Here is a 20886-nt window from a genome sequence, read left to right as displayed (position 1 = left end):
AGGAGCTGGAACTACAGGTGTGTGCCACCACACCCGGCTAATTTTTCTTTCTTGATTTATTATAGAGAGCCACACCGCACCTGGCCTGTGCCTAATTTATACATTAACTTTTATCAGAGGTATGCATAGGAAAAGTCATAATCTTTATAGGGTTCTATCCACGGTTCCAGGCATCTGTGGAGGTTCTTGGAGACTACGTGTAGTATCTCAAGCTGCAAGAAAGAAGGAAGGGATGGTGACCAGGTTATGGGAGGGAAGTATCTGGTGAACAAGGGTTGTCTTGCTATGTAGAAACAGTCTCTCAGGTCATAAAAGCTATCTGGAAGCATCCTCTCTCCTGTTACAGATACAAGTTGAGCATCCCAAATCTGAAAACCTAAAATCGAAGATGCTCAAATCCATCACTCTTTGAGCACCAATATGGCACTCCAAGGAAATGAGATTTAGGATTCTCAACCAGTAGGTAGAGTGCAAATATCCCAAAGTCCAAAACCTCCTGAAATCTGAAACGCCTCTAGGCTGAAGTGTTTTGGATGAAGGGTATTCAACCTGTACTTCCCTACTGTAGATTTCTTTTGTGGATGTAAGTTTCTTTTACAGAAGGACAGCTTTTCAGAGCTACTCCTGTGTCTTCACTTGCTCAGAATAACCAGTTCAAGATATGCCGGAAAAGTCCATTTTGGGGCAGCCCGTTCAGGTCTCCTGCTGTCATATTTTGGCGGGTGTGTCTTGAGCTCCAGCAGCATCTTCATGGTCCCTTTGTCTGGTCTGTTGTGCTAGGGGAGATTAATTGCTTCCGTTGGTACCTGACACGCCATACCAGAGTTTGCCTTGTCATTGCCTCATCCTCATGACAACTCACAGATGGGTATTGTTCCCACTCTGCAGGGGAGGAAACAGGCCTTCAGGGCTTGCACAGCCTGCATGTATCCTGGAGGGCACTGGCCAAGGATGAGGACAGTCCTGTTTCATCTATGGGCTGTGTGGTCTTAGGGTGGTGGCTCCGCCTTTCTGAGCCTCAGTTTCTTCACCTGTGAAGTAGCTGTTTGTTATGTGTGGTGGGCCCTCAGGTCCGCTGGGGAGATGGGCAGACAGATAAGCCAGCAGCACCAGGACAGGGCCACTGAGGGTCAAGTGGCAGGACCACAGGAATGTAACCTTCATGTCAAAGTAAAACCCCTTCCTCGTAGCCTGCTTGCTTCTCTGGTGAAAACCAAGCATGTCTAAAGTAGCCTCACCCATAAGGGCCAACAGGCCACTGCGCCTGTCAGGGGCTGCCGCAGAGGCACCTGCCTGGGCCCTTCCTGCCCATGCCCGCCCTCCCCTGTCCCTGAACAAACAGTGTGTGCCTGACTGGCTGCCCCTGCCCAGGGCCAGGTTGTTTTGTCTTGGCTTTTGCATGGCTGGGCCCCTGGTGTCAGGTGACAGCCACACAGGGAGGGCCAGGTTGCTGCCACTGCCAGAAATCTGAGCTGGCCACACCCAGTATCCGGTAGAGCTGCCCAGCAAGGCGGGCGTGCCCTCCACAGTCCTGGGCAGCCTCTGGACCCTGAGCTATTCCCTCCTTTCCACCCCTGACGAGTACCAGGACCTCCTCAGGTCCTTGGGTCCTTGCTCTTGGATGAGGTCCTCCCTGACTGAGGCAGGATGAAGGACCCCCTGCCTCGCCTCTGACAAGCAAGCTTTGCTTGCTCCCTTCTGGGACCTGGAGAGGCGCCCTGGAGCCGGAGTGAGACAGACGGCCTCCTCTCCCACTTGGGGCTAGTGTTGCAGTCTGGCGGCTCCTACAAATCTCTGCTCTCCTTTCCCAACTCCCTGTCAAAAGAGTTCATTGTTCTCCCCTCCCTTGGCAGAGGTCATCTGAGCCAGGTAGCAGGTTGGGGGTGGGGCCAGGTAGGCTGGATGCTGAGCTCTGGAGGCTCCAGTGGCTGCCAGACCTAGGTCGACCTCCTGGTTGGAGATGGCTGGGGTCTTAGAAAAGCTGGAGAGCTGACTGGGCGCGGTAGCTCAGGCCTATAATCCCAGCATTTTGGGAGGCTGAGGTGAGAGGATTGCCTGAGCCCGCGAGTTCGAGACCAGCCCGGGCAACATGGTGAGAACTGGTCTCTACAATAAATGAAAAAAATTAGCTGGGCATGGTAGTGTGTACCTATAGTTCCGGCTACTTGGGAGGCTGGGGTGGCAAGGAGCGTGCCACTGCTCTCCAGCCTGGGCGACAGAGTGAGACTCGATCTCAAAAAAAGAAAAGCTGGAGGGCAGGTGTTGGAACTGCCTGCCTACCTGGGGACTGAGCCCCTGCCCCTCCCTGTCCCGAGCAAGCCTGGTTCAAAGTTGCTATGTGTGTGTACCCAGATGTGCCGGGCTGAGTCCTCCCTCCTGTGGTGCCCCCTTTCAGGGAGGCCACATACACTCCCTCTTCCAGGGACCCAGGACTGTTCCTAAACCCTGAACAAGTTGAGGGAGCTGTGACAGCCACCCACATGGACCCTATACGCCCGTGTTGGGGGGAGCACACAACTAAAAATGCTGGCAGGAGTTGGGAGAGAGCCAACAAGGGTGCGGGAAGGGCACCGAAGTGGGGGCAACGGGGGTGCGGTCAGAGGTTCCTCATCCTTTTCCTCACCGGTTTCTCAGGATGCTGGGCCCTGGGTTTCTAGCCCCTCCCTGTCCCTCCCATCAGCTGCCCTTAGTCCTTTCCCCAAATCCAAACCCCTCCCTTCCTCTTCCCAGCAAGAGGCCCTTGGACCTCTCAGCCTTGGCCTGGGACTTCTGTACCTCCCTGCCCAGCCCAGGTCCCCTCCTCACAGAATTGCACCTTTCAGGGATTTGAGGGTCTTAATTGCCTGTTGATGTGGTGCTGCCTCCCCTCCCCTCCCCTCCCCTCCCCGGGGCATCCCCTGGGAGCCGCACCATTTACATTGCAACCCATGCTACTGGGTCCTGTCCAGGTAGAATCCGTGTGAAATTCACTCCCCTCTTTTTGTTCTTGAGGGAGCCTTGGTCCCTCAGAGTTGTCAACTTGGAGAAATGCCCCGGGCATACCACAGAAGCTTGTGGAGCCTTGGAAGGAAGCAAGCCTCATGAAAGGAAGCAAGACCTCCAGCAAAGGTTTATCCTGTTCCATCCTAGGACAGCCCTGCTCAATGCCATCACTGGCACCATCCCGTTCATCACATGGGAAATGCAGCTGGGTTCAGTGTCTCATGCCTGTAATTCCAGCACTTTGGGAGGCCAAGGCGGGAGAATCATTTGAGCCCCCCAGGAGTTTAAGACGGACTTGGGCACATAGCGAGACTCCATCTCTACAAAACAACAACAACAACAACAAAGTATTGGCCAGGCTCGGTGGCGCAGCATATAATCCCGGCACTTTGGGAGGCTGAGGCAAGTGGATTGCCTGAGCCCATGGATTGGAGACCAGCCTAGCCAATTTGGCAAAACCTGGTCTCTACGGTAAATAAATAAATACAATTATTTGGATGACTGAGGCGGAAGGATCACCTGAGCCCAGCAGGTTGATGCTGGGGTGGCCGTGAGCATGCCACTGCATTCCAGTCTACAGCCTGGGCGATGGAGTGACTCCCTGACTAAGAAAGAAAAAAATACATATATTTTTTTTTTCTTTTTTTTTCTTAAGTTAGCTGGGCATGGTGGTGCATGCCTGTAGTCCCAGCTACTTGGGAGCTGAGGTGGGAGGATTGCTGAAGCCCAGCAGTTAGAGGCTACAGTGAGCTATGATTGCACCACGGTACTCCAGCCTGGGCAACAGAGCAAGACCCTGTCTCAACAAATAATAAAGGGGGGGAAAGAGGCCCAGAGAGGCAAAATAACTCATCTAAGACCAAACTCCGTTTATGTGGCAGGAAGGGATTCAAAACTTGGTGGGTCTGACTCAGTGTCTGCTCTAAATCAGCCTTTGGGAAAGCAGGTGGAGAGGAGAGGGATGACCACAGACCTCAAAGGAAGTGCACGAACACGAGTGATTGAAGGGTCGACCCAATCTTTGTCCTCCTGTGGGTTAGAGAAAAGCTGCTGACCCGCAGCAGGAGTGACTCAGGTGAGATGTTAGGAGAACTGCCAAGAGCGAATGGGCTGAGAGGCCAACAAAGAGCCGCAGACTCTTTTCTCTGGCTTGACCCTCCTGATGAACTGTGTAGGTCAATAGGAACATAACATAAGCCATGGATGTAATTTTAAATTTTCTAGAAGTTGCATTTTATATATATATATATATTTTTTTTTTTTTTTGAGTTGGAGTCTCGCTCCGTTGCCCAGGCTGGAGGGCAGTGGCACACTCTCAGCCACCGCAGCCTCGACCTGCTGGGCTTAGGTGATCCTTCTGCCTCAGCCTTCCACGTAACTGGAACTATACAGTCAAGTGCCACCATGCCTGGCTAGTTTTTTGTGTTTTATAGAGCCTGGTCTCGAACCCCTGGGTTCAGGCAACTCATTCGCCTTGGACTCCCAAAGTGCTTGGATTACAGCCTGAGCCACCAGGCCTAGTCTTTTTTTTTTTTTTTTTTTTTTTTTTGAGTCAGAGTCTCACTCTGCCACCCAGGCTGGAGTGTAATGGCACACTCAACGGCCACTGCTGCCTCAACCTGCTCGGCTCAGGCAATCCTTCTGCCTCAGCCTTTCAAGTAGCTGGAATCACAGGCATGTGCCACCATGTCCAGCTAAGTTTATTTATTGTAGAGGGAAGGTCTTGTCACATTGCCCAGGCTGGTCTCAAACCTTTGAGCTCAGGCAATCCTCTCGCCTCGGCCTCCCGAAGTGCTGGGATTATAGGTGTGAGCCACCATGCCTGGCTTAAAATTTTTGAACAAGTGAAATTAACTTTAGTCCAACATACCCAAAATATTGTTTGACTACATGACTAACATAAATTACTACTGTAATGAGATTTTTACGGCTTTTTTTTTTGCATACTAAGTCTTTGAGATCTGGATGTATCTTAAAGCACATCTCAATTCAGACATTACATTTTCTTTGGAAATACTTGATCTATATTTAGAGTTTGGAAGATTTACAGTTGAAAAGGGAGATTCAAAGCTTAGAGGGCTTGAGTCCATCCCCAGTTCTCCGGGAACCCAAGTTGTTCCAGACATGGAACTAGAAGCTTCAGGGCTTCTAGTCACCGAACTGAACATTCTCCTTGGTGGTACCAGCTGCATTGCAGGTTCTTAGTATACATCTACTGTTGTAGGCATCTCGGGGTGTGCCGCCTGCTACCAGCCACCAGGCTCCTATAGGATGTTCTATCGGAGTTCTCCAGATTCCAGAGACTTTTGCTCCTAGCTGCTGGTGGTAGTGATGGGAAAATGCTGTTGTCTCAGGAACCCTCTCTGGGCCTCTCTGGCTGCTGACTTCCTGAGGTTCCAGCAACCAGGGGCTGGCTAGGTCTAGCAGGGCCCCTGGGAGAGCTTGTCTCACAAGGTCTGTCCCATTCCCTACCCTCCTTTTCCTGGGAAATGTTTACATTCCAGACACTCAGCTATCTACCCAAGCCTTTTCCAGGCTCTGCATTTTTTACATAGCTGAACAGGGACCTGGGCTGGACTGGGGACTCCTGCTGGGCCCCTTCTGCCTTCTGGCTGTCCCATCCAGGTATGGCCATTTGCAAGGCAGGCTGTATTCCTGGCAGAGAGCCATGTTCAAGGCACACCCCTCCCCCGCTACCCCGCTTATCCTACTTATTCTACTTATTCAACCTGAATGTCATTGGAGTTTTCCTCCCAGGCTGACCCAGCATGGAATTCCTTCCTAGAGCTGCTGGGCTGGACTGGTGCAGAGGCAGGTAGCAATTGAGGTTGCTACGTTACCACGTTACCACGCTAGCTGTCACAGGGACTTATCTCCTCCTACTGCGTTGAGACCTGACCAGGCTGCAAAGTAGGAGAGCCCCGGCGCCAACAAGGCTACCTCGCTGGTGCAACCTTTTCTGCAGGACAGAGTCTCTGGTTTAAAAAAAAAAAGGCTTTAAGCCAGGCTCGGTGGCTCAGCCTGTAATCCCGTGCCTTGGGAGGCTGAGGTGAGTGGATTGCCTGAGCCCGCGGGTTCGAGACCCACCTGGGCAACTTGGCAAGACCTCATCTCTACATAAATCAAAAATTAGCCGGGCGTGATAGCGCGCGCCTGTAGTTCAGCTACTTGGAAGGCTGAGGTGGAAGGATCGCCGGAGCCCAGCAGGTCGAGGCTGTGGTGGCCAGGAGCATGCCACTGCACTCCGGTCTGGGTGACAGAGTGAGACTGCAACTCAAAAAAAATAAAAATAAAAGACTGATTAGCTTTGCTCTTCTACTCTCACCTAGTTCTACAGGGTCAGCATCCCCAGGAATGTGACATGGGGGTTAGCTGGGATAGCTGAGTACGAAACAACCGATAAGCTTTCCTGAAGATAGTTTGTCATTCTAAATATGTGGTGTTTCCACTCATACCTTTTAAACTGCAATCTCATCCCTGGGACATCCGCTTCAGGGACTACTCAAGAATTGCAGAAAACGCTAGGAGTCCAAGTATGCAGTACATGGAGTTAACAACTGCAAAACCTCTAGAAACAAAGCACACGCTCAACAACAGAGGCCTGGTGAGTTAGGGCATCTCCAGGTAAGAAGTATTCTTCAGCTGTTTAAAAGTCGTTTTAGAGTTTGTGAGGAGCTAGGCTGACTTTTTTTTTTTTTTTTTGAGTTGGAGTCTCATTCTGTCGCCCAGACTGGAGTGCAGTGGCCGCGCCCGGCCACCGCAGCCTTGACCTGCTGGGCTCCAGCAATCCTTCCACCTCAGCCTTCCAAGTAGCTGGAACTATAGGCACATGCTACCACGCCCAGCTAATTTTTGATTTATTGTAGAGATGAGGTCTCGCCAAGTTGCCCAGGCGGGTCTTGAACCCGTGGGCTCAGGCAATCCACTCACCTCAGCCTCCCAAAGGCGCGGGATTACAGGCTGAGCCACCAAGCCTGGCTTAGGCTGACTTTTGAGTGGGAAAACAGGTTACAAAGCTATGCTTGTACCCGAGCGTGTATATGTATATTTACACGGCATGATTCCAGTTTCCCGGTTATGTCTCTGTTTTTAAATACGGACATGCACATGCAAACACAAAGACACGCACCAAGATATTAGCCAGAGTTACTTCTGGTTGTGGGAGTCTGGGTAATTTTTGTTTTGAAACTCCTTTATGTGTTCCGAGTTTTCTAGAGTGTGTATGTGTTACTTCTGCAGTAAGAACTGAACAAAAGCATGTATCTGCAACAACGTCCAGAAATGTTCCCCCTGGTAAGATGGTTGAGGAAAACTCAGTGATGACAAGGCTACGTGAGACACAGAAGACGGGACTGGAGGGACCTGGGATGGCCCAGAGCCAGTCAGGGCCCCAGTGGCACCCTCAGGCCCCAGGGTGGGCCTGGAGCGGTGGTCCAACCAGGCTTTCTCCCTGAGGAACCGATGTCACCATGTGCCAGCCCCCCAACTTTCCCTACCTGACACCCACATGAGGCCCCAACTACTGCTGCAGGAGAGCCAGGGCAGTCACTCAGGGTTCAGATGGTGAGGCACCCAGTTGGTTCCTAGAGAGCATCAGGTGGCTGGCATGGGGTCTGCAAGAACAAACTTGTGGGAATGGCCCTGCAGCCAAGGCCAGGGTCAAAAATGGAGTCAGGGTGGGACCTGGACTGGTCAGGGTTTGGCTTCAGCACTCAGGTGTCTGGGAGGAACCCAGAAGAGACTGAACCCCTGCTTCCTTATGGTGTGGCTGTGTTGTGACTCCACCATCCAGCACCGGCCTCAGCTAGGGTGTGGCAGAGGGGACAGGTCTTAAGGCTCGTACCACGTGCTTCTTGTTGCAGACGGTGGAGCATGGCTTCCCTCACCAGCCCAGCGCCCTCGGCTACAGCCCGTCCCTGCGGATCCTGGCCATCGGCACCCGCTCTGGAGCTGTCAAGCTGTATCCTTCCATATCCCCAGCTCCCGCCCGGAGGGGATGGGAACCTTGGGACATTTTTTTCTCTCTTGGCCCATGGGCTGTTGGGATAAGATCAGGACTTTCCTGATTCCCAGCTTTGGAAGGGATTTTTCTTTCACAAGGCGGGGAGGGTGCAGTTGACGGAAGAACTGAGCTTGGTGAGCCGCAGACCTGTCCTTTGGGAGAGGAGGGAGTTTGAAATTAACCAAGGAGGCATAGGTGTGTTTTGTCTCATGTGTCCTTTCAGGGCCGTTCCTGTCATCCTCTCTACCCCTTTTCCCTTTCTTTTTTTTTTTTTTTGAGTCGGAGTCTCACTCTGTCGCCCAGACTGGAATGCAGTGGCCGCTCCCAACCACCGTTGCCTTGACCTGCTGGGCTCCGGGCGATCCTTCCGCCTCAGCCTTCCGAGTAGCTGGAACTACAGGCGCGCGCTACCACGCCCGGCTGATTTTTTGATTTATTGTAGAGATGAGGTCTCGCCAAGTTGCCCAGGCGGGTCTTGAACCCACGGGCTCAGGCCATCCACTCACCTCAGCCTCCCAAAGGTGCGGGATCACAGGCTGAGCCACTGAGCCCGGCTTCTTTTCCCTTTCTTTCCTATCGCTGGAAGTTTCATGAATCTGTTCCGGGAAGGGCTATGTGGGGGGCCCTGTGTGGCTGGGCAATGTGCCCTGAGGAGAGAGACTTGGCCCTGATGCCTTTTTCCTCTGCCCTGGCAGGGTGTGGGGCCTCAGAGACCTGTTTTGCAGGGGCTACCCTAGGGGTTGAGAGGGCTCCCAGAGAGCAGGGCGTGATGCTCATATCTCAGCCAGTGTCCAGTAAGTGAGCAGCTGGCCAGCGGGTCAGAATCTGGGGGACGTCCTCCTGACCCCCTGCTCAGGCTACGACTGGGGAGTTCTGGGCCTTTATGTGTTTCTCTTCCCCAGCTCCACCCCACCCCCACAAAACCAAGTTGCAGGTGACCCCTCTGGTCCCTGGAGACATTCCTTTTTTTTTTTATATCAATATTTTTTATTTTGATATTGTGGGGCGAGACATTCCACATAACTGCTTGGGAGTCGGCACTGAACACAGTGAGTGGAGGCAGGTGACAGGCCAAAGAGAACTTTTTTTTAACCTTTTTCCCAGTAGGAGTCAGAAGTAGACTGGCCCCGGGGTTCTGTCCACAAGCAGAGATGGTGCAGCCTTGGTGTGGGGAGCAGCACCAGGGCAGCAGCCCTTCCAGATTTCATCCCCCCCGCCTCCCCCCACACACACCAGAGAGGAGAGAGGACTCCTGCTTGGCAGGGACAGTCCTTCCCTGGCCTGAGGCTGGACATCATCCAGTTGGGTCATCTTTTACCTGAGACATCAGTCCTCAGGCTGACTGAGGGTTCTGCGTGGTTTCAGGGACAAGTCTGCAGGGGCTGCAAGTCTTGGACACCCCCCCCATCTGACCTGCACTACCAGGGTGGAGCCTAGGGGCGTTGGGAAATGAGAGGCCAACTTGGGTAGCCAGGCTGGCACCTCTTCCTAGCTCTGTCCTATTCTTTTTTTGCCACAGCAGTGGGGGCTGGGGGGTGCGGCCTGCTGTAGTGGCAGGCTGGGCTGGTTAATCATTGCCAGGCTACAGCCAGGTCCTGCTGATCCCCAGTGCCAAGACTCACAGGCCAAGGCTGTTGGGAGTGGGCCCACGGGGGTACCCTGTGTTTTCTCACAGGTGCCATCAAACGACAGCTAATGGGTCAGCTCAGGTTGAAGGGGTGGGGGTAAGGAGGGTGGCTGCCTAACAGTTACCAATATAGGGCTTCCCCTTTATTTAAAAAAAAATTATTATTTTTTTTTTTTGAGTTGGAGTCTCACTTTGTCGCCCAGGCTAGAGTGCAGTGGCATGCTCATGGCCACCCCAGTGTTGACCTGCTGGGCCCTGGTGATCCTTCTGCTTCAGCCTTCCAAGTAGCCGGAAGTACAGGTGCGCTCTACCATGCCTGGCTAATTTTTTATTTATTGTAGCGATGAGGTCTTGCCAAGTTGCCCAGGCTGGTCTTGAACCCACGGGCTTAGGCAATCTACTCACCTCAGCCTCCCAAAGTGCTAGGATTACAGGCTAAACCACCGAGCCCCGCCAGGGCTTCCCCTTTCTAAGGAGTTGCCCCTTCCCACCTGACTGGGAAAAGTCCCCTAGGGGTGAGGTTACTGGCTGAGTGCACCAGAGCCCTGAACGTGGGTCCTGCTGTCTGGAAGGAGGGCAGCCCTTCTCTGTCATCATGCCACTGTACTCCAGCCTGGGTGAGAGTGAGACCCTTGCATGGGGGCCCAGAGGGCCCGGCACTCGGGGCAGGTGGGGGATGGTGTCCAGCCTCCAGAGCTTTCCTGAGCCAACTCCTAGCTATGGAGCGCCGGGGGTGGAGTTCATGGGGCTGCACCGGGAGAACAACGCGGTGATGCAGATCCACTTCCTGCCTGGCCAGGTGAGGGGCCTGGGCTGGGGGGAGCAGGGAGCCTCCATGCCCGTCTTACCCTCACTTCCAGCAGGGTGGTGTGGAAGGGCCAGCATTTGGCACTCTGGGTTTGGTGGTTGGGGAGACCTGGGACGCCCTCCCTTGCCTTAGGTGGGGCTCACGAGCTGCCCCGAGAGTAGCCAGGGGTCTTTTGGTTGTGAGGCTCTTTGGAATAACCAGTCTGGGCTGGGCTGCCACAGTGTGTAAAGGCCTCGGTGACTGCTGGCCCTCCCTGGGTGATGAAACAGCATGCTCCTGTCATCTCTGTCCATTCCCTCTCTAGTGCCAGCTGGTCACCCTGCTGGACGACAACAGCCTGCACCTATGGAGCCTGAAGATCAAGGGCAAGGTGTCGGAGCTGCAGGAAGATGCGCGCTTCATGCTGCGTGGCTCCCCAGGGTAAGGACCTAGTGGTCCCCTTCCTTTCCCGGCCCGGCCTAACCCTTGCCCCCAACTCCAGGGTGGGCTCACCCTTTGAAGGCCCTGTTGCACCCTTGCCAGTGCCTGGCATGTATGCCCAGGTGCATCTCCATGCTCACGTGCCCTGAGTGGAGTAGGCAGGGCTGGGAGCTGCCACTTCCAGCCCCGTGCTGTGCTGTGTCACTCAGAGGGCCCTGCCTCCTGGCTTAGCAGAAAGTAACCAGTGTTTGTCCTGGTCTGAGACATGGTGAACCCTGTCAATGGACCTGTTTTCCCTAGGCCAGACCTTCTCTGGGGCCCACGAGGGTAGCTGGGAGTCAGGGGTCCTGTTCATGGGGTCTCCCCTGCCTGGGCAGTAGCCAGCTCATGGGTAGCTGTTCCGTCGGCAGGGCCGCCCCCAGTGCCACGCAGATCACTTTGGTCCTGCCACATTCTTCCCGAGAGCTGCTTTACCTGGGCACTGAGAGTGGCAACGTGTTTGTGGTGCAACTGCCAGCCTTCCACACTCTGGAGGACCAGACCATCAGCTCAGACGCCGTGCTGCAGTGGTGAGCCCAGAGACCCTGCTGCTGTTGGAAGCTTTTCCCCTTGGTCCCCAGTGGTGTTGCTCAGCAGCTGATAATTGCTACATTGAGCCAGGCGCGGTGGCTCACACCCGTAATCCCAGTACTTTGGGAGGCAGAGGTGAGAGGGTTGCCTGAGGCCACAGGTTCGAGACCAGCTTGAGCAACATGGCGAAACCTCATCTCTATGGTAAATCAAAAAATTAGCCAGGTGTGGTGGTGTACACCTGTGGTTCCAGCTACTTAGAAGGCTGAGACGGAAGATCACCTGAGCCCAGCAAGTTGAGGCTGCGGTGACTGTGAACGTGCCACTATACTCCAGCCTGGGTGACAGAGTGAGACTCTGACTTTAAAAAAAAATTGCACTGGGAAGCCTATGGGGGACGGGAGGAAAGACTCTCAGTCCCTCTCTGTGCCCCAAATTAAGACTCTATTGACCCACAATATGTTAGCATCAATAGCATTACAGGGGGTCTTGGCTGGGCACGGTGGCTCAAGCCTGTAATCCTAGCACTTTGGGAGGCCGAGACGAGAGGATTACCTAAGCTCAGGGTCCAAGACCAGCCTGGGCAATTTAGTGAGACCTTGTCTCTCCAATAAATAAAAAAATAAGCCAGGCGTGGTAGCACATGCCTGTAGTTCCAGCTACTTGGAAGACTGAGGTGGAAGGATCGCTAGTGCCCAGAAGAATCGCTAGCGCCCAGCAGGTCAAGGTTGCAGTGCCGCAAATATGCCTCTGCACTCCAGTCTGGGCGACAGAGTGAGACTCCAACTCAAAAAAAAGGTGGGGAGTCTTGGGGCCGGGGGGCAGTGGCTCACACCTATAATCCCAGCGTTTTGGGAAACTGAGGGGGGAGAATTGCTTGAGTCCAGGACTTCAAGACTTTGTCCACAAAAAAATAAAAAAATTAGCCGGGTGTGATGGCATGTACCTGTAATTCCAGTTACACAGGAGGCTGAGGTGGAAGGATCTCCTGAGCCCAGGAGATCGAGGCTGTGTGAGCTGTGATTGTGTCATTACACTCCAGCCTGGGCGAAAGAGTAAGATCCTCACTCAAAAAAAAGGTGGAGGTGCTTGCTGGGGGTTACGTCATTTAAGGTCCCCAAATAACTGTATAATATCACCAACTCTTAGTCCAGTTTCCTTTGCACGGATACCATGTATTTCATTTTTATTTATTTTTTTGAGTTGGAGTCTCACTGTGTTTCCCAGGCTGGAGTGCAGTGGCATGTTCCCGGCCACCGCAGCCTTGAACTGCTGGGTGAGAGGATTGCCTGAGCCCAGCAGGTCAAACTGCACTTCAGCCTGGGCGACACAGTGAGACTCTAACTAAAAAAAAAAAAAAAAAAGAACATCTTTAGCTGGGTGTGGTGGTACATACTATAGTCCCAGCTACTTGGGAGGCTGAGATGAGAGGATGGCTTGAACCCAGGAGTTTGAGGCTGCAGTGAGTTATGATTGTACACTGTCACTAGCCTGGGTGACAGAGCATGACCTTGTATCTTAAAAAATAAAAGAATACCTTGAAGAATATATAATATTTAAACACAGGAGAAAATGTCCATGTTCTATTTAGGTAGGAAAAAAATAAGTTGCAAAACTATGCCTACAGTAGGATTCCAGATTTTTTTTGTTTTGTTTTGTTTTGAGTTGGAGTCTCACTCTGTCACCCAAACTGGAGTGCAGTGGCATACTCCCAGCCACCGCAGCCTCAACCTGCTGGGCTCCAGCCACCCTTCCACCTCAGCCTTCCAAGTAACCGGAACTACAGGCATGCACTACCACGCCCAGCCAATTTTTGATTTATTATAGAGACAAGGTCTTGCCAAGTTGCCCGGGTGGGTCTCGAGCCCACGGACTCAGGCAATTCACTCGCCTCGGCCTCCCAAAGTGCTGGGATTGATTACAGGCTGAGCCACCGAGCCTGGCCAGGATTTCAGTTTTTAAATGAAGGCGGACGCCTTCAAGAGGACACAGGCCTACAAGAGGACAGCCTGTAGGGCAGAGACCAGGGATTGAGTGACAGCCTCAGCCGTGTTGTACAGCTTCCTTTGATGTTCTTCTTGATGCTTCTCTATGAATTTCCAAGAAGACGTCATTCTTACGTTGTCTACTTTCAATTTAAGAGAGATTTATCTTTTAATTATGTAAGTCATCCATCATCCCGGAATCCTCTTCAAAGATTAACATTTTAACCATGAAGTGAAAGTCCCCTTTGATTTCACATTCTCATTTCGGTGAGGCCAGTACTGGCCGTGTGTGGGCAAGACACAGGCCGTGTAGAGAGCCTGAGCTCAGTGTGGTTCGGGTCCAGGCTGTTCCTACTTCCCATTCAGCATCCTTGCTGCTGGCTCTTCATCCTATGCTTGCTGCCTTGCCCTCACATCTGCCTCCCAGGCCCTAAGAAGAGGAAGAGGTCAAGACTCAAGGGTTAGACCAACTAATATAGCACGTGTTGCTCTGTGGGTCCAAAAAACTACTTTATTATGAAATACACCTATTTACAGAAATGCACTGAATGTAAATGGTACTGTTCAATGGATTCTTTTTTTTTTTTTTGAGTCAGAGTTTCACTTTGTGGCCCTTGACCTCCTGGGCTCAGGCACTCCTTCCTCCTCAGCCTCCTGAGTAACTGGGACTACAGGTGTACACCACTATGCCTAATTTTTTTTTTTTTTTGTAGATGCAAGGTCTCACTATGTTGTCCAGGCTGGTCTCAAACTTCTGGTCTCCAGCAGTCCTGCCTTGGCCTCCCAAAGTGCTGGGATTAATAGTCAGGAACTACCACGCCTGGCCTAGTGGATTCGTGTGTGTGTGTGTGTGTGTGTGTGTGTGTGTGTTGGGGTCTCACTCTGTCACTCCTTCTGGAGTGCAATGGCACATTCCTGGTCACCGCAGCCTCTAACTGGTGGGCTCAGATGATCCTTCTGCCTCAGCTTTCTGCAAGTAGCTGGAACTACAGGCACGTACCACCATGCCTGGCTAATTTTTTGATTTGTTATAGAGATGAGGTGTCGTCAAGTTGCCCAGGCTGATCCCGAATCTGTGGGCTCAGGCAGTCCTCTCACTTCGGCCTCCCAAAGTGCTGGGATTATAGACGTGAGCCACCATGCCCGGCCGCCTAGTGGATACTCATACAGTGAGCACCCTTGCAGCCACCACCCACCACCAGCACTTTGCTAGCTGCGCACGGTGGTGCGTGCCCGTAATCTCAGCTACTTGGAAGGCTGAGGCAGGAGGATCGCTTGAGGCCAGAAGTTCAAGACCATCCTAGGCAGTATAGCAAGACCCTATCTCTAAAAAATAATAGAAAAAGATGAAGAAATAGAACTTTGCCAGCCCCCTGGGGGTCCCCACATGCCCTTCCCAGTCACGGTTCTCTCCCACCTCCACAAGGAAGAGATTCTGGAAGTCTCTTTCTTCTTTTTAGAGCTGTACCACCTGTGTTTGCTCCCACAGGGGTTGTTTGCATAGTGCTGTCCTGTTCCACATGTTGTCTAGGTGATAGTCCTAGCTATCTTTCTAAGCTGGCACATGGAACGCCTGCCCCTGCGTGGAGAGCCCTGAGCAGTTGTGCCGTGCTCTGGGCTGTGCCCTTTGGTGGGTGATGGTGCAGGCTCATGGCCCTCCCCTTGTCCAGGCTGCCAGAGGAGGCCCGCCACCGGCGGGTCTTTGAGATGGTGGAGGCACTGCAGGAACACCCACGAGACCCCAACCAGATCCTGATTGGCTACAGCCGAGGCCTTGTCGTCCTCTGGGACCTGCAGGGCAGCCGTGTGCTCTACCACTTCCTCAGTAGCCAGGTAGGCGTGTCCACCCGCTGGGCCAGAGCGTGGGGGTATGAGAGATGGGGACGGCACTCTGGTCCCAGCCAGCGGCTCTCTCCCTTTCCTTCTCAGCAACTGGAGAATGTCTGCTGGCAGCGGGATGGCCGCCTGCTTGTCAGCTGCCACTCCGATGGCAGCTACTGCCAGTGGCCAGTGGCCAGTGACGCCCAGCAGCCAGAGCCCCTCCGTAGCTTCGTGCCTTATGGTCAGTGTTTTACCTGCCCGGTGGGCCCTAGCCCTGCCTGCGGCCCACCCTGGTCTTTCCTAGATTCTGGTGTAGGAAGCTCAACTCGTAGAAGCAAACCCTGGGGGTCAGAAAGTCTAAAGCTGCACAGTGGTTTTCCTGATGCCCAGTTTCTCAGGGCACTACTCGGAGCAAGACTCCCAAGCATAGGTCCACCATGTGTGTGTGGGTGTGAGCCCAAGGGGTCTGTGCCCACGGGGACCGATGTGAGTCTAAGAGCGGGAGGCTCTGGTCAAGCCGATTCCTTTCCTTTTAGGTCCCTTTCCTTGCAAAGCTATTACCAAAATCTTCTGGCTGACCACCAAGCAAGGGTAGGTGTTGTTGGTATCCTGTCCTTTTCCCTTTCTAGAGCTTTCTTGGTGGGCTTGGAGAGGCTACTCAGCCCCCTGCTCGGGAGACAGTGGCCAGTGAACATCCTTGAGTCTCACGTTGGGGGTCTCGGCTGCCAGGGAAGGGAGAAAGGGCAGATGCTGTTTCCACCTCTCAACAGCTCAATTCCTGCAAAGTCCCCTCTGGCTCTTTCCTTCCACCCTTCCAGAAAGGTGATTTCCATCAGCAGGTTGCAGACTCCTTTAGTGGCAGTCCTGTTTCTCCAGACAGAATCGTGCAGGGAGGCCTGCTGTTTAAGCCGATGGTGGGGCACTCTGGTTGCAGCAGGAGTGGCTGCTGGGATGCAGAACCCCCAGCCCAGACGCCCCCGTCTCGCCCCAGGTTCTCCTGGGCTGTTGTAGTCGGAAAGATTGGGGGTCCAGCCCGCCCCCTCCGAGGGACCTTGAGTGACCACTCTGAGACGGGCCTCCCTCCTGGAAGAGTGGGGCCCAGCACTGGGACCCCAGGGCCTGTCACAAAGGCTGGTCACTGTCTTACCTGCTGCCAGCCTGTGGCTGTTGGGGGTCAGGCCGGGAGCCCCAGCCCATCCCCGCTCCTCTGTGCCTGCCAGGTTGCCCTTCACCATCTTCCAGGGTGGCATGCCACGGGCCAGCTACGGGGACCGTCACTGTATCTCAGTGGTCCATGATGGCCAACAGACGGCCTTCGACGTCACCTCCCGCGTCATCGACTTCACTGTCCTCACTGAGGCAGACCCTGCGGCCGGTAGGAGCGCTTTGGAGAAGACAGGGTTAGGTGTGGGAGGTGTGGGGTGGGTCCGTGGATAGGGAGGCGGGGCCTGCACGGGGTCCCAAACCTGGCCCTGGCCTGGGTTTCTCGGCCTCACGGCACCCCTTCTTAGTGCCACCGAGGCCCACAGCCCTTTCCTCTCCCTTCGTCACCCTCCCCAGCTGGAGACCCGGCCTGGCCACGCCTCCTGCCTGCCTCAGGCTCTCTCTGCCCTCCTCAGCCCTGATGGGGGCAGATCTGCTTCGTTAGATTTAACACCCACCCTGCTGAGGCCAGAGGGTCCTAGCCGGGACATGGCGATGCCTGCCTTCTGGGCGTGGCAGGAGGTGGCCATGCGGGCCCAACTCTGCACCGGCTTCCTAGAGCTCAGGGCAGAACAGCAAAGCCCTGAGTCAACGTCCTAAGTCAGGTGACAGGCCAGACCAGAAAGGGCTGATGTCAAAATCTGGAGAGAAGAGGAGGCCTTTGGAGCTCTCCGGGAGGGCGGGGCCTTCCTAATAACTCTGGCCTGGAAGGGCCCAGGGCCTCGAAGAGGGAGGCAGCGTTGCTCAGAACACCTGTTCTGTGTTCTCGTTGCTTCTCCCCCGTGTAGCGGACTCCAGACCTGCTTTTCCTCCATGTCCTGGATACTGAGAGCAGGCCTAGCACTGCCTTTTCCAAATCAGTTGGTGCCACTTGGCCCATAGCTAGAGTCTCCCGAGCTATGATGGCTCCACTTTCCTTGGTAATTGGGTCACCTGGCCCCCAGCAGAGTGGTCAGGAAGGCGGGAGAGAAACTTGCTGAGCTGCATTTTTAGGACTGGAGGGGTTTTCCAGGGCAGGCCACCTTCCTGTAATCATCCATCTCTGTCCCAAACACCTCACAGGATATGGGTACCTGATAAGAGGTACACCCCTCAGGCAAGATATGGGTGCCATGAGGTTCTCATATAATTGCTCTGGCCAGGTGGCCCCTGTAGGCTTTCCTAATTTGTGAACCACTACTACATGCCAGGCGTTCTTCCCGGAAGAGACAAAGCTCTTGCTCCCATGGGACTTAGATTTCAGTGTGGAGCCGGGCTCGGTGGCTCAGCCTGTAATCCCGCGCCTTGGGAGGCTGAGGTGAGTGAATTGCCTGAGCCCGTGGGTTCGAGACTCGCCTGGGCAACTTGGTGAGACCTCATCTCTACAATAAATCAAAAAATTAGCTGGGCGTGGTAGTGCACGCCTGTAGTTTCAGTTACTCAGAAGGCTGAGGCGGAAGGATCGCTGGAGCCCAGCAGGTTGAGGCTGCGGTGGCTGGGAGCGTGCCACTGCACTCCAGTCTGGGCGACAGAGTGAGACTCCAACTCAAAAAAAAAAAGATTTTAGTGTGGGGAGACAGAGTGAGTGAGCAGGTTGGCAAATCATGTCAGAGGCAAGAAAAAAGCAAGGCCAGGGTTGGGGTGGGGCTTAGTGCCAGTTTAGGTGGGGGTCGGCGAGGCCTCCCTGGTAAGGGGACAGATCTGAGTAGATACTGAAATGACGTGCGTGGGCCCGCCCCATAGGGACTTGGGGTGCAGAGACTCTGAACTGGGCAAACTCTCGGCTTGCTCCCATGAGGCAGGGGTGGAGGGAGGTCAGAGTGACCGTGGAGATGACTCCAGCTGTGGTCAGAGCCAGATCATATAGGGCCATGGAGGGACTTGGTAAGGGCTTTGGTTCATTCTGACAGAGATGAGGGCCTCAAGCAAAGGTGCCATGATCTGGCCTCGTTCAAAAAGGATCTGCCTGGGGCTGGGTGTGGTGGCTCCCACCTGTAATCTCAGCACTCTGAGAGGGCAAGGCAGAAGGAGTGCTTGAGCCCAGGAGTTTGAGACCAGCCCAGGCAACATAGCAAGACCTTGTGTCTACAAAAATTAGAGAAAAAAAAAAAAAAGGATCTGGCTGCCATGTGGGGAAGCAGGAGTCAAGATGAAATCCCCATGAGACTTCAGAGAGAGGTGAGTGTGGCTCAGGCCACAGTGGAAGCCACAGGGCTGGTGGGAGGTGACTGGGTTTAGACTATATTTACTTCTTTTTTGAGTCGGAGTCTCACTCCGTTGCCGGGCTGGAGTGCAATGGCATGCTCACAGCCACTGCAGCCTTGACCTGCTGGGCTTAGTTGATCTTTCCACCCCTGCCTTCCAAGTAGCTGGAACTACAGGCATGTGCCACCTTGCCCAGCTAATTTTTTTATTTATTGTAGAGACGAGGTCTCGCCATGTTGCTGAAGCTGGTCTGGAGTCCATGGGCTCGGGCAATCCTCTCTCCTCTGCCTCCCAAAGTTTTGGGATTATAGGCATGAGCCATTGCGCCCAGCTATTTTCTTCTTCTTTTTTTTTTTTTTGAAGTAGGATCTCATTCTGTTGCCCAGGTTGGAGTGCAGCGGCATGATCACAGCTCACCAGCCTCCAACTCCTAGGCTCAGCCGATCCTTCTGCCTCAGCCTCCCAAGTAGCTGGGACTACAGGCATATACTACCACACCGGGCTAGTTTTTAATTTTTTTAGTAGAGACCAGGTCTCGCTATGTTGCCCAGGCTGGTCTCGGACCACTGCACCCAGCCTAGATTGTTTTTTTCTAAGATTGACTGAGGGTCTAGGTCAGTGTCCACAAGCTGTTTCTATAAATACCTGATCAGCCTTCTCCATCACAGTTACTCAGCCTGCTGTTGCAGAGCAAATGACAGTAAGGGGCTGGTCTTATATTCCAGTGCAACTTGATTTACAGAATTAGGCAGCGGGTCAGATTTGGCCTCAGGCTGTAATCGGCCGCTTCTCATCTAGGCAGAGGTGAGGGAAAGGAGGAGAGGTGACTCAAGGATGACGTGAGGGGTTTGGATGGAGTACCGTGGAAACTTGGAGAAGGCTGAGGGACAGGGACAGCAAGCTTTCTAGTGGCCGGGAATCAAGTTTGAGGACTTCCACGGGGAGACGCTGAGTAGGCAACTGGTGATTAGGAGTCTGGAGTTCAGAAGAGCGATCTGGAAGGTACCCGTTTAGATTCAACCACAGAACGATATGTAAAGTCGTAGGACCAGATGAGGCTGCCCAGGTAGTGAGGGAGCCAGAAGAGAAGCCGTCCAAAAACTAAACCAGGAACCCTGAGGCTTTGGAGGTACGGAGCTTGACGGGGACCTGGCGAAGAAAACCTGAGGGGAGCTGGTGGGCGGAGACCCCAGAGAAGCAGGGGAGGATAAGTGCCTCAAAAGAAGGCGTGGTCAGCGGTGTGAGGTCCAGAGGTCCAGACGGGTGATGATGGACACTTGGCCATTGGAGGGTGTCAGCGTGAGGTCATTGGTGAACTAGACGAGCACTTTTTGCTGAGGACAAAAGCCTAATTGCAAAGAATTCAAAAGAGAAGGGGAGAGTAGGAAGTGGAGGCAGAGAGGATGGGCCACCCATTCAAGAGGCTGTGCAGGACAGGGGAGCTGACGGCCCTCTCTGGGCCTGGGGGCCGATGTGCTCAGGCTCTTAAGCAGAACGTGCCAGTCTGTGAGGGGCAAGTGGCAAGCTGAGAAGCATACTGACTTCAGGTGGAACCGAAGCAGTCTGCTGGGCCTCTGCTTTGGGCCGGTGACCTGAGGGTGAGCCTGGAGGTAGCCTTCACAGGTGCACGAGGGTCCAGTGCTGGGTGAGATCCTGGCGAGACCAGCCTGGGCTGTGGAGGAAGGGCCCAGGAGCCAGGGGATGAAGAAGAGAGATGAATGGTTTTGTCGCCAGTGCACGTTCACTGAGGGCCGACTGGGCCTGGGCCTGAGGGAGGTTGTTCTGTGCAGCAAGAAAATGCTACCCCATGCAGCTGTGTGTTAAAAGCCACATTGCCACTCCTGCATGTCCGAGCCACGGCTGGTTGCCCTGAGCAGGCAGAATCGGCCACGTGGAGGGGGAAGCCAGGGTGGAAGAGGGCCTGCAGGCGCAGCTGAAGGGCCCAGGGCCTCTTCCCTGGTTGGGACCCTGCTGTCCAGCCAGGTGTGTTCCTCCCGGGAGCCCTGTGCCAGTTAGCTCAGCTGGCAGCTACAGGCAGGGCTGCTTCCCTCACCTGCTGCTCTCTTGGAGGTGGAAAAACGTCGCTCAAGCAGCCAAGGCCAGGCTTTCTGGATCTGTAGGTGCTCCGGTTCCCACCCTGAGCTTCTGATTCCATGGGGCTGGGCTGCTTCCTCCTGGCCCCTGATCCTTGGCCTGTACCCCCAGCCTTTGACGATCCCTACGCCCTGGTGGTGCTGGCCGAGGAGGAGCTGGTGGTGATCGACCTGCAGACAGCAGGCTGGCC

General features: G+C 54.1%; 1 protein-coding gene across 1 annotated transcript in view; it reads left to right on the top strand.

Moving 5' to 3' along the window:
• The window catches only part of LLGL2 (LLGL2, scribble cell polarity complex component), a 31276-nt gene that overhangs the window by 4460 nt on the left and 5930 nt on the right, over nt 1-20886 (top strand). Inside the window, exons 2-10 of the mRNA XM_021706608.1 lie at nt 7845-7942; nt 10329-10410; nt 10724-10839; nt 11250-11408; nt 15065-15227; nt 15324-15456; nt 15752-15806; nt 16436-16590; nt 20808-20883. Of these exons, the coding sequence (XP_021562283.1) occupies nt 7845-7942; nt 10329-10410; nt 10724-10839; nt 11250-11408; nt 15065-15227; nt 15324-15456; nt 15752-15806; nt 16436-16590; nt 20808-20883 (1037 nt within the window). The remainder of the gene's footprint in view (nt 1-7844; nt 7943-10328; nt 10411-10723; nt 10840-11249; nt 11409-15064; nt 15228-15323; nt 15457-15751; nt 15807-16435; nt 16591-20807; nt 20884-20886) is intronic.

The sequence above is a fragment of the Carlito syrichta genome, unplaced genomic scaffold (assembly GCF_000164805.1).
Source record: "Carlito syrichta isolate Samal-C Ts95f unplaced genomic scaffold, Tarsius_syrichta-2.0.1 Scaffold315826, whole genome shotgun sequence".
Lineage (NCBI taxonomy): Eukaryota > Metazoa > Chordata > Mammalia > Primates > Tarsiidae > Carlito > Carlito syrichta.
Note: the sequence above shows the minus strand (reverse complement) of the source record. Positions and strands in the feature narration are given on the sequence as shown.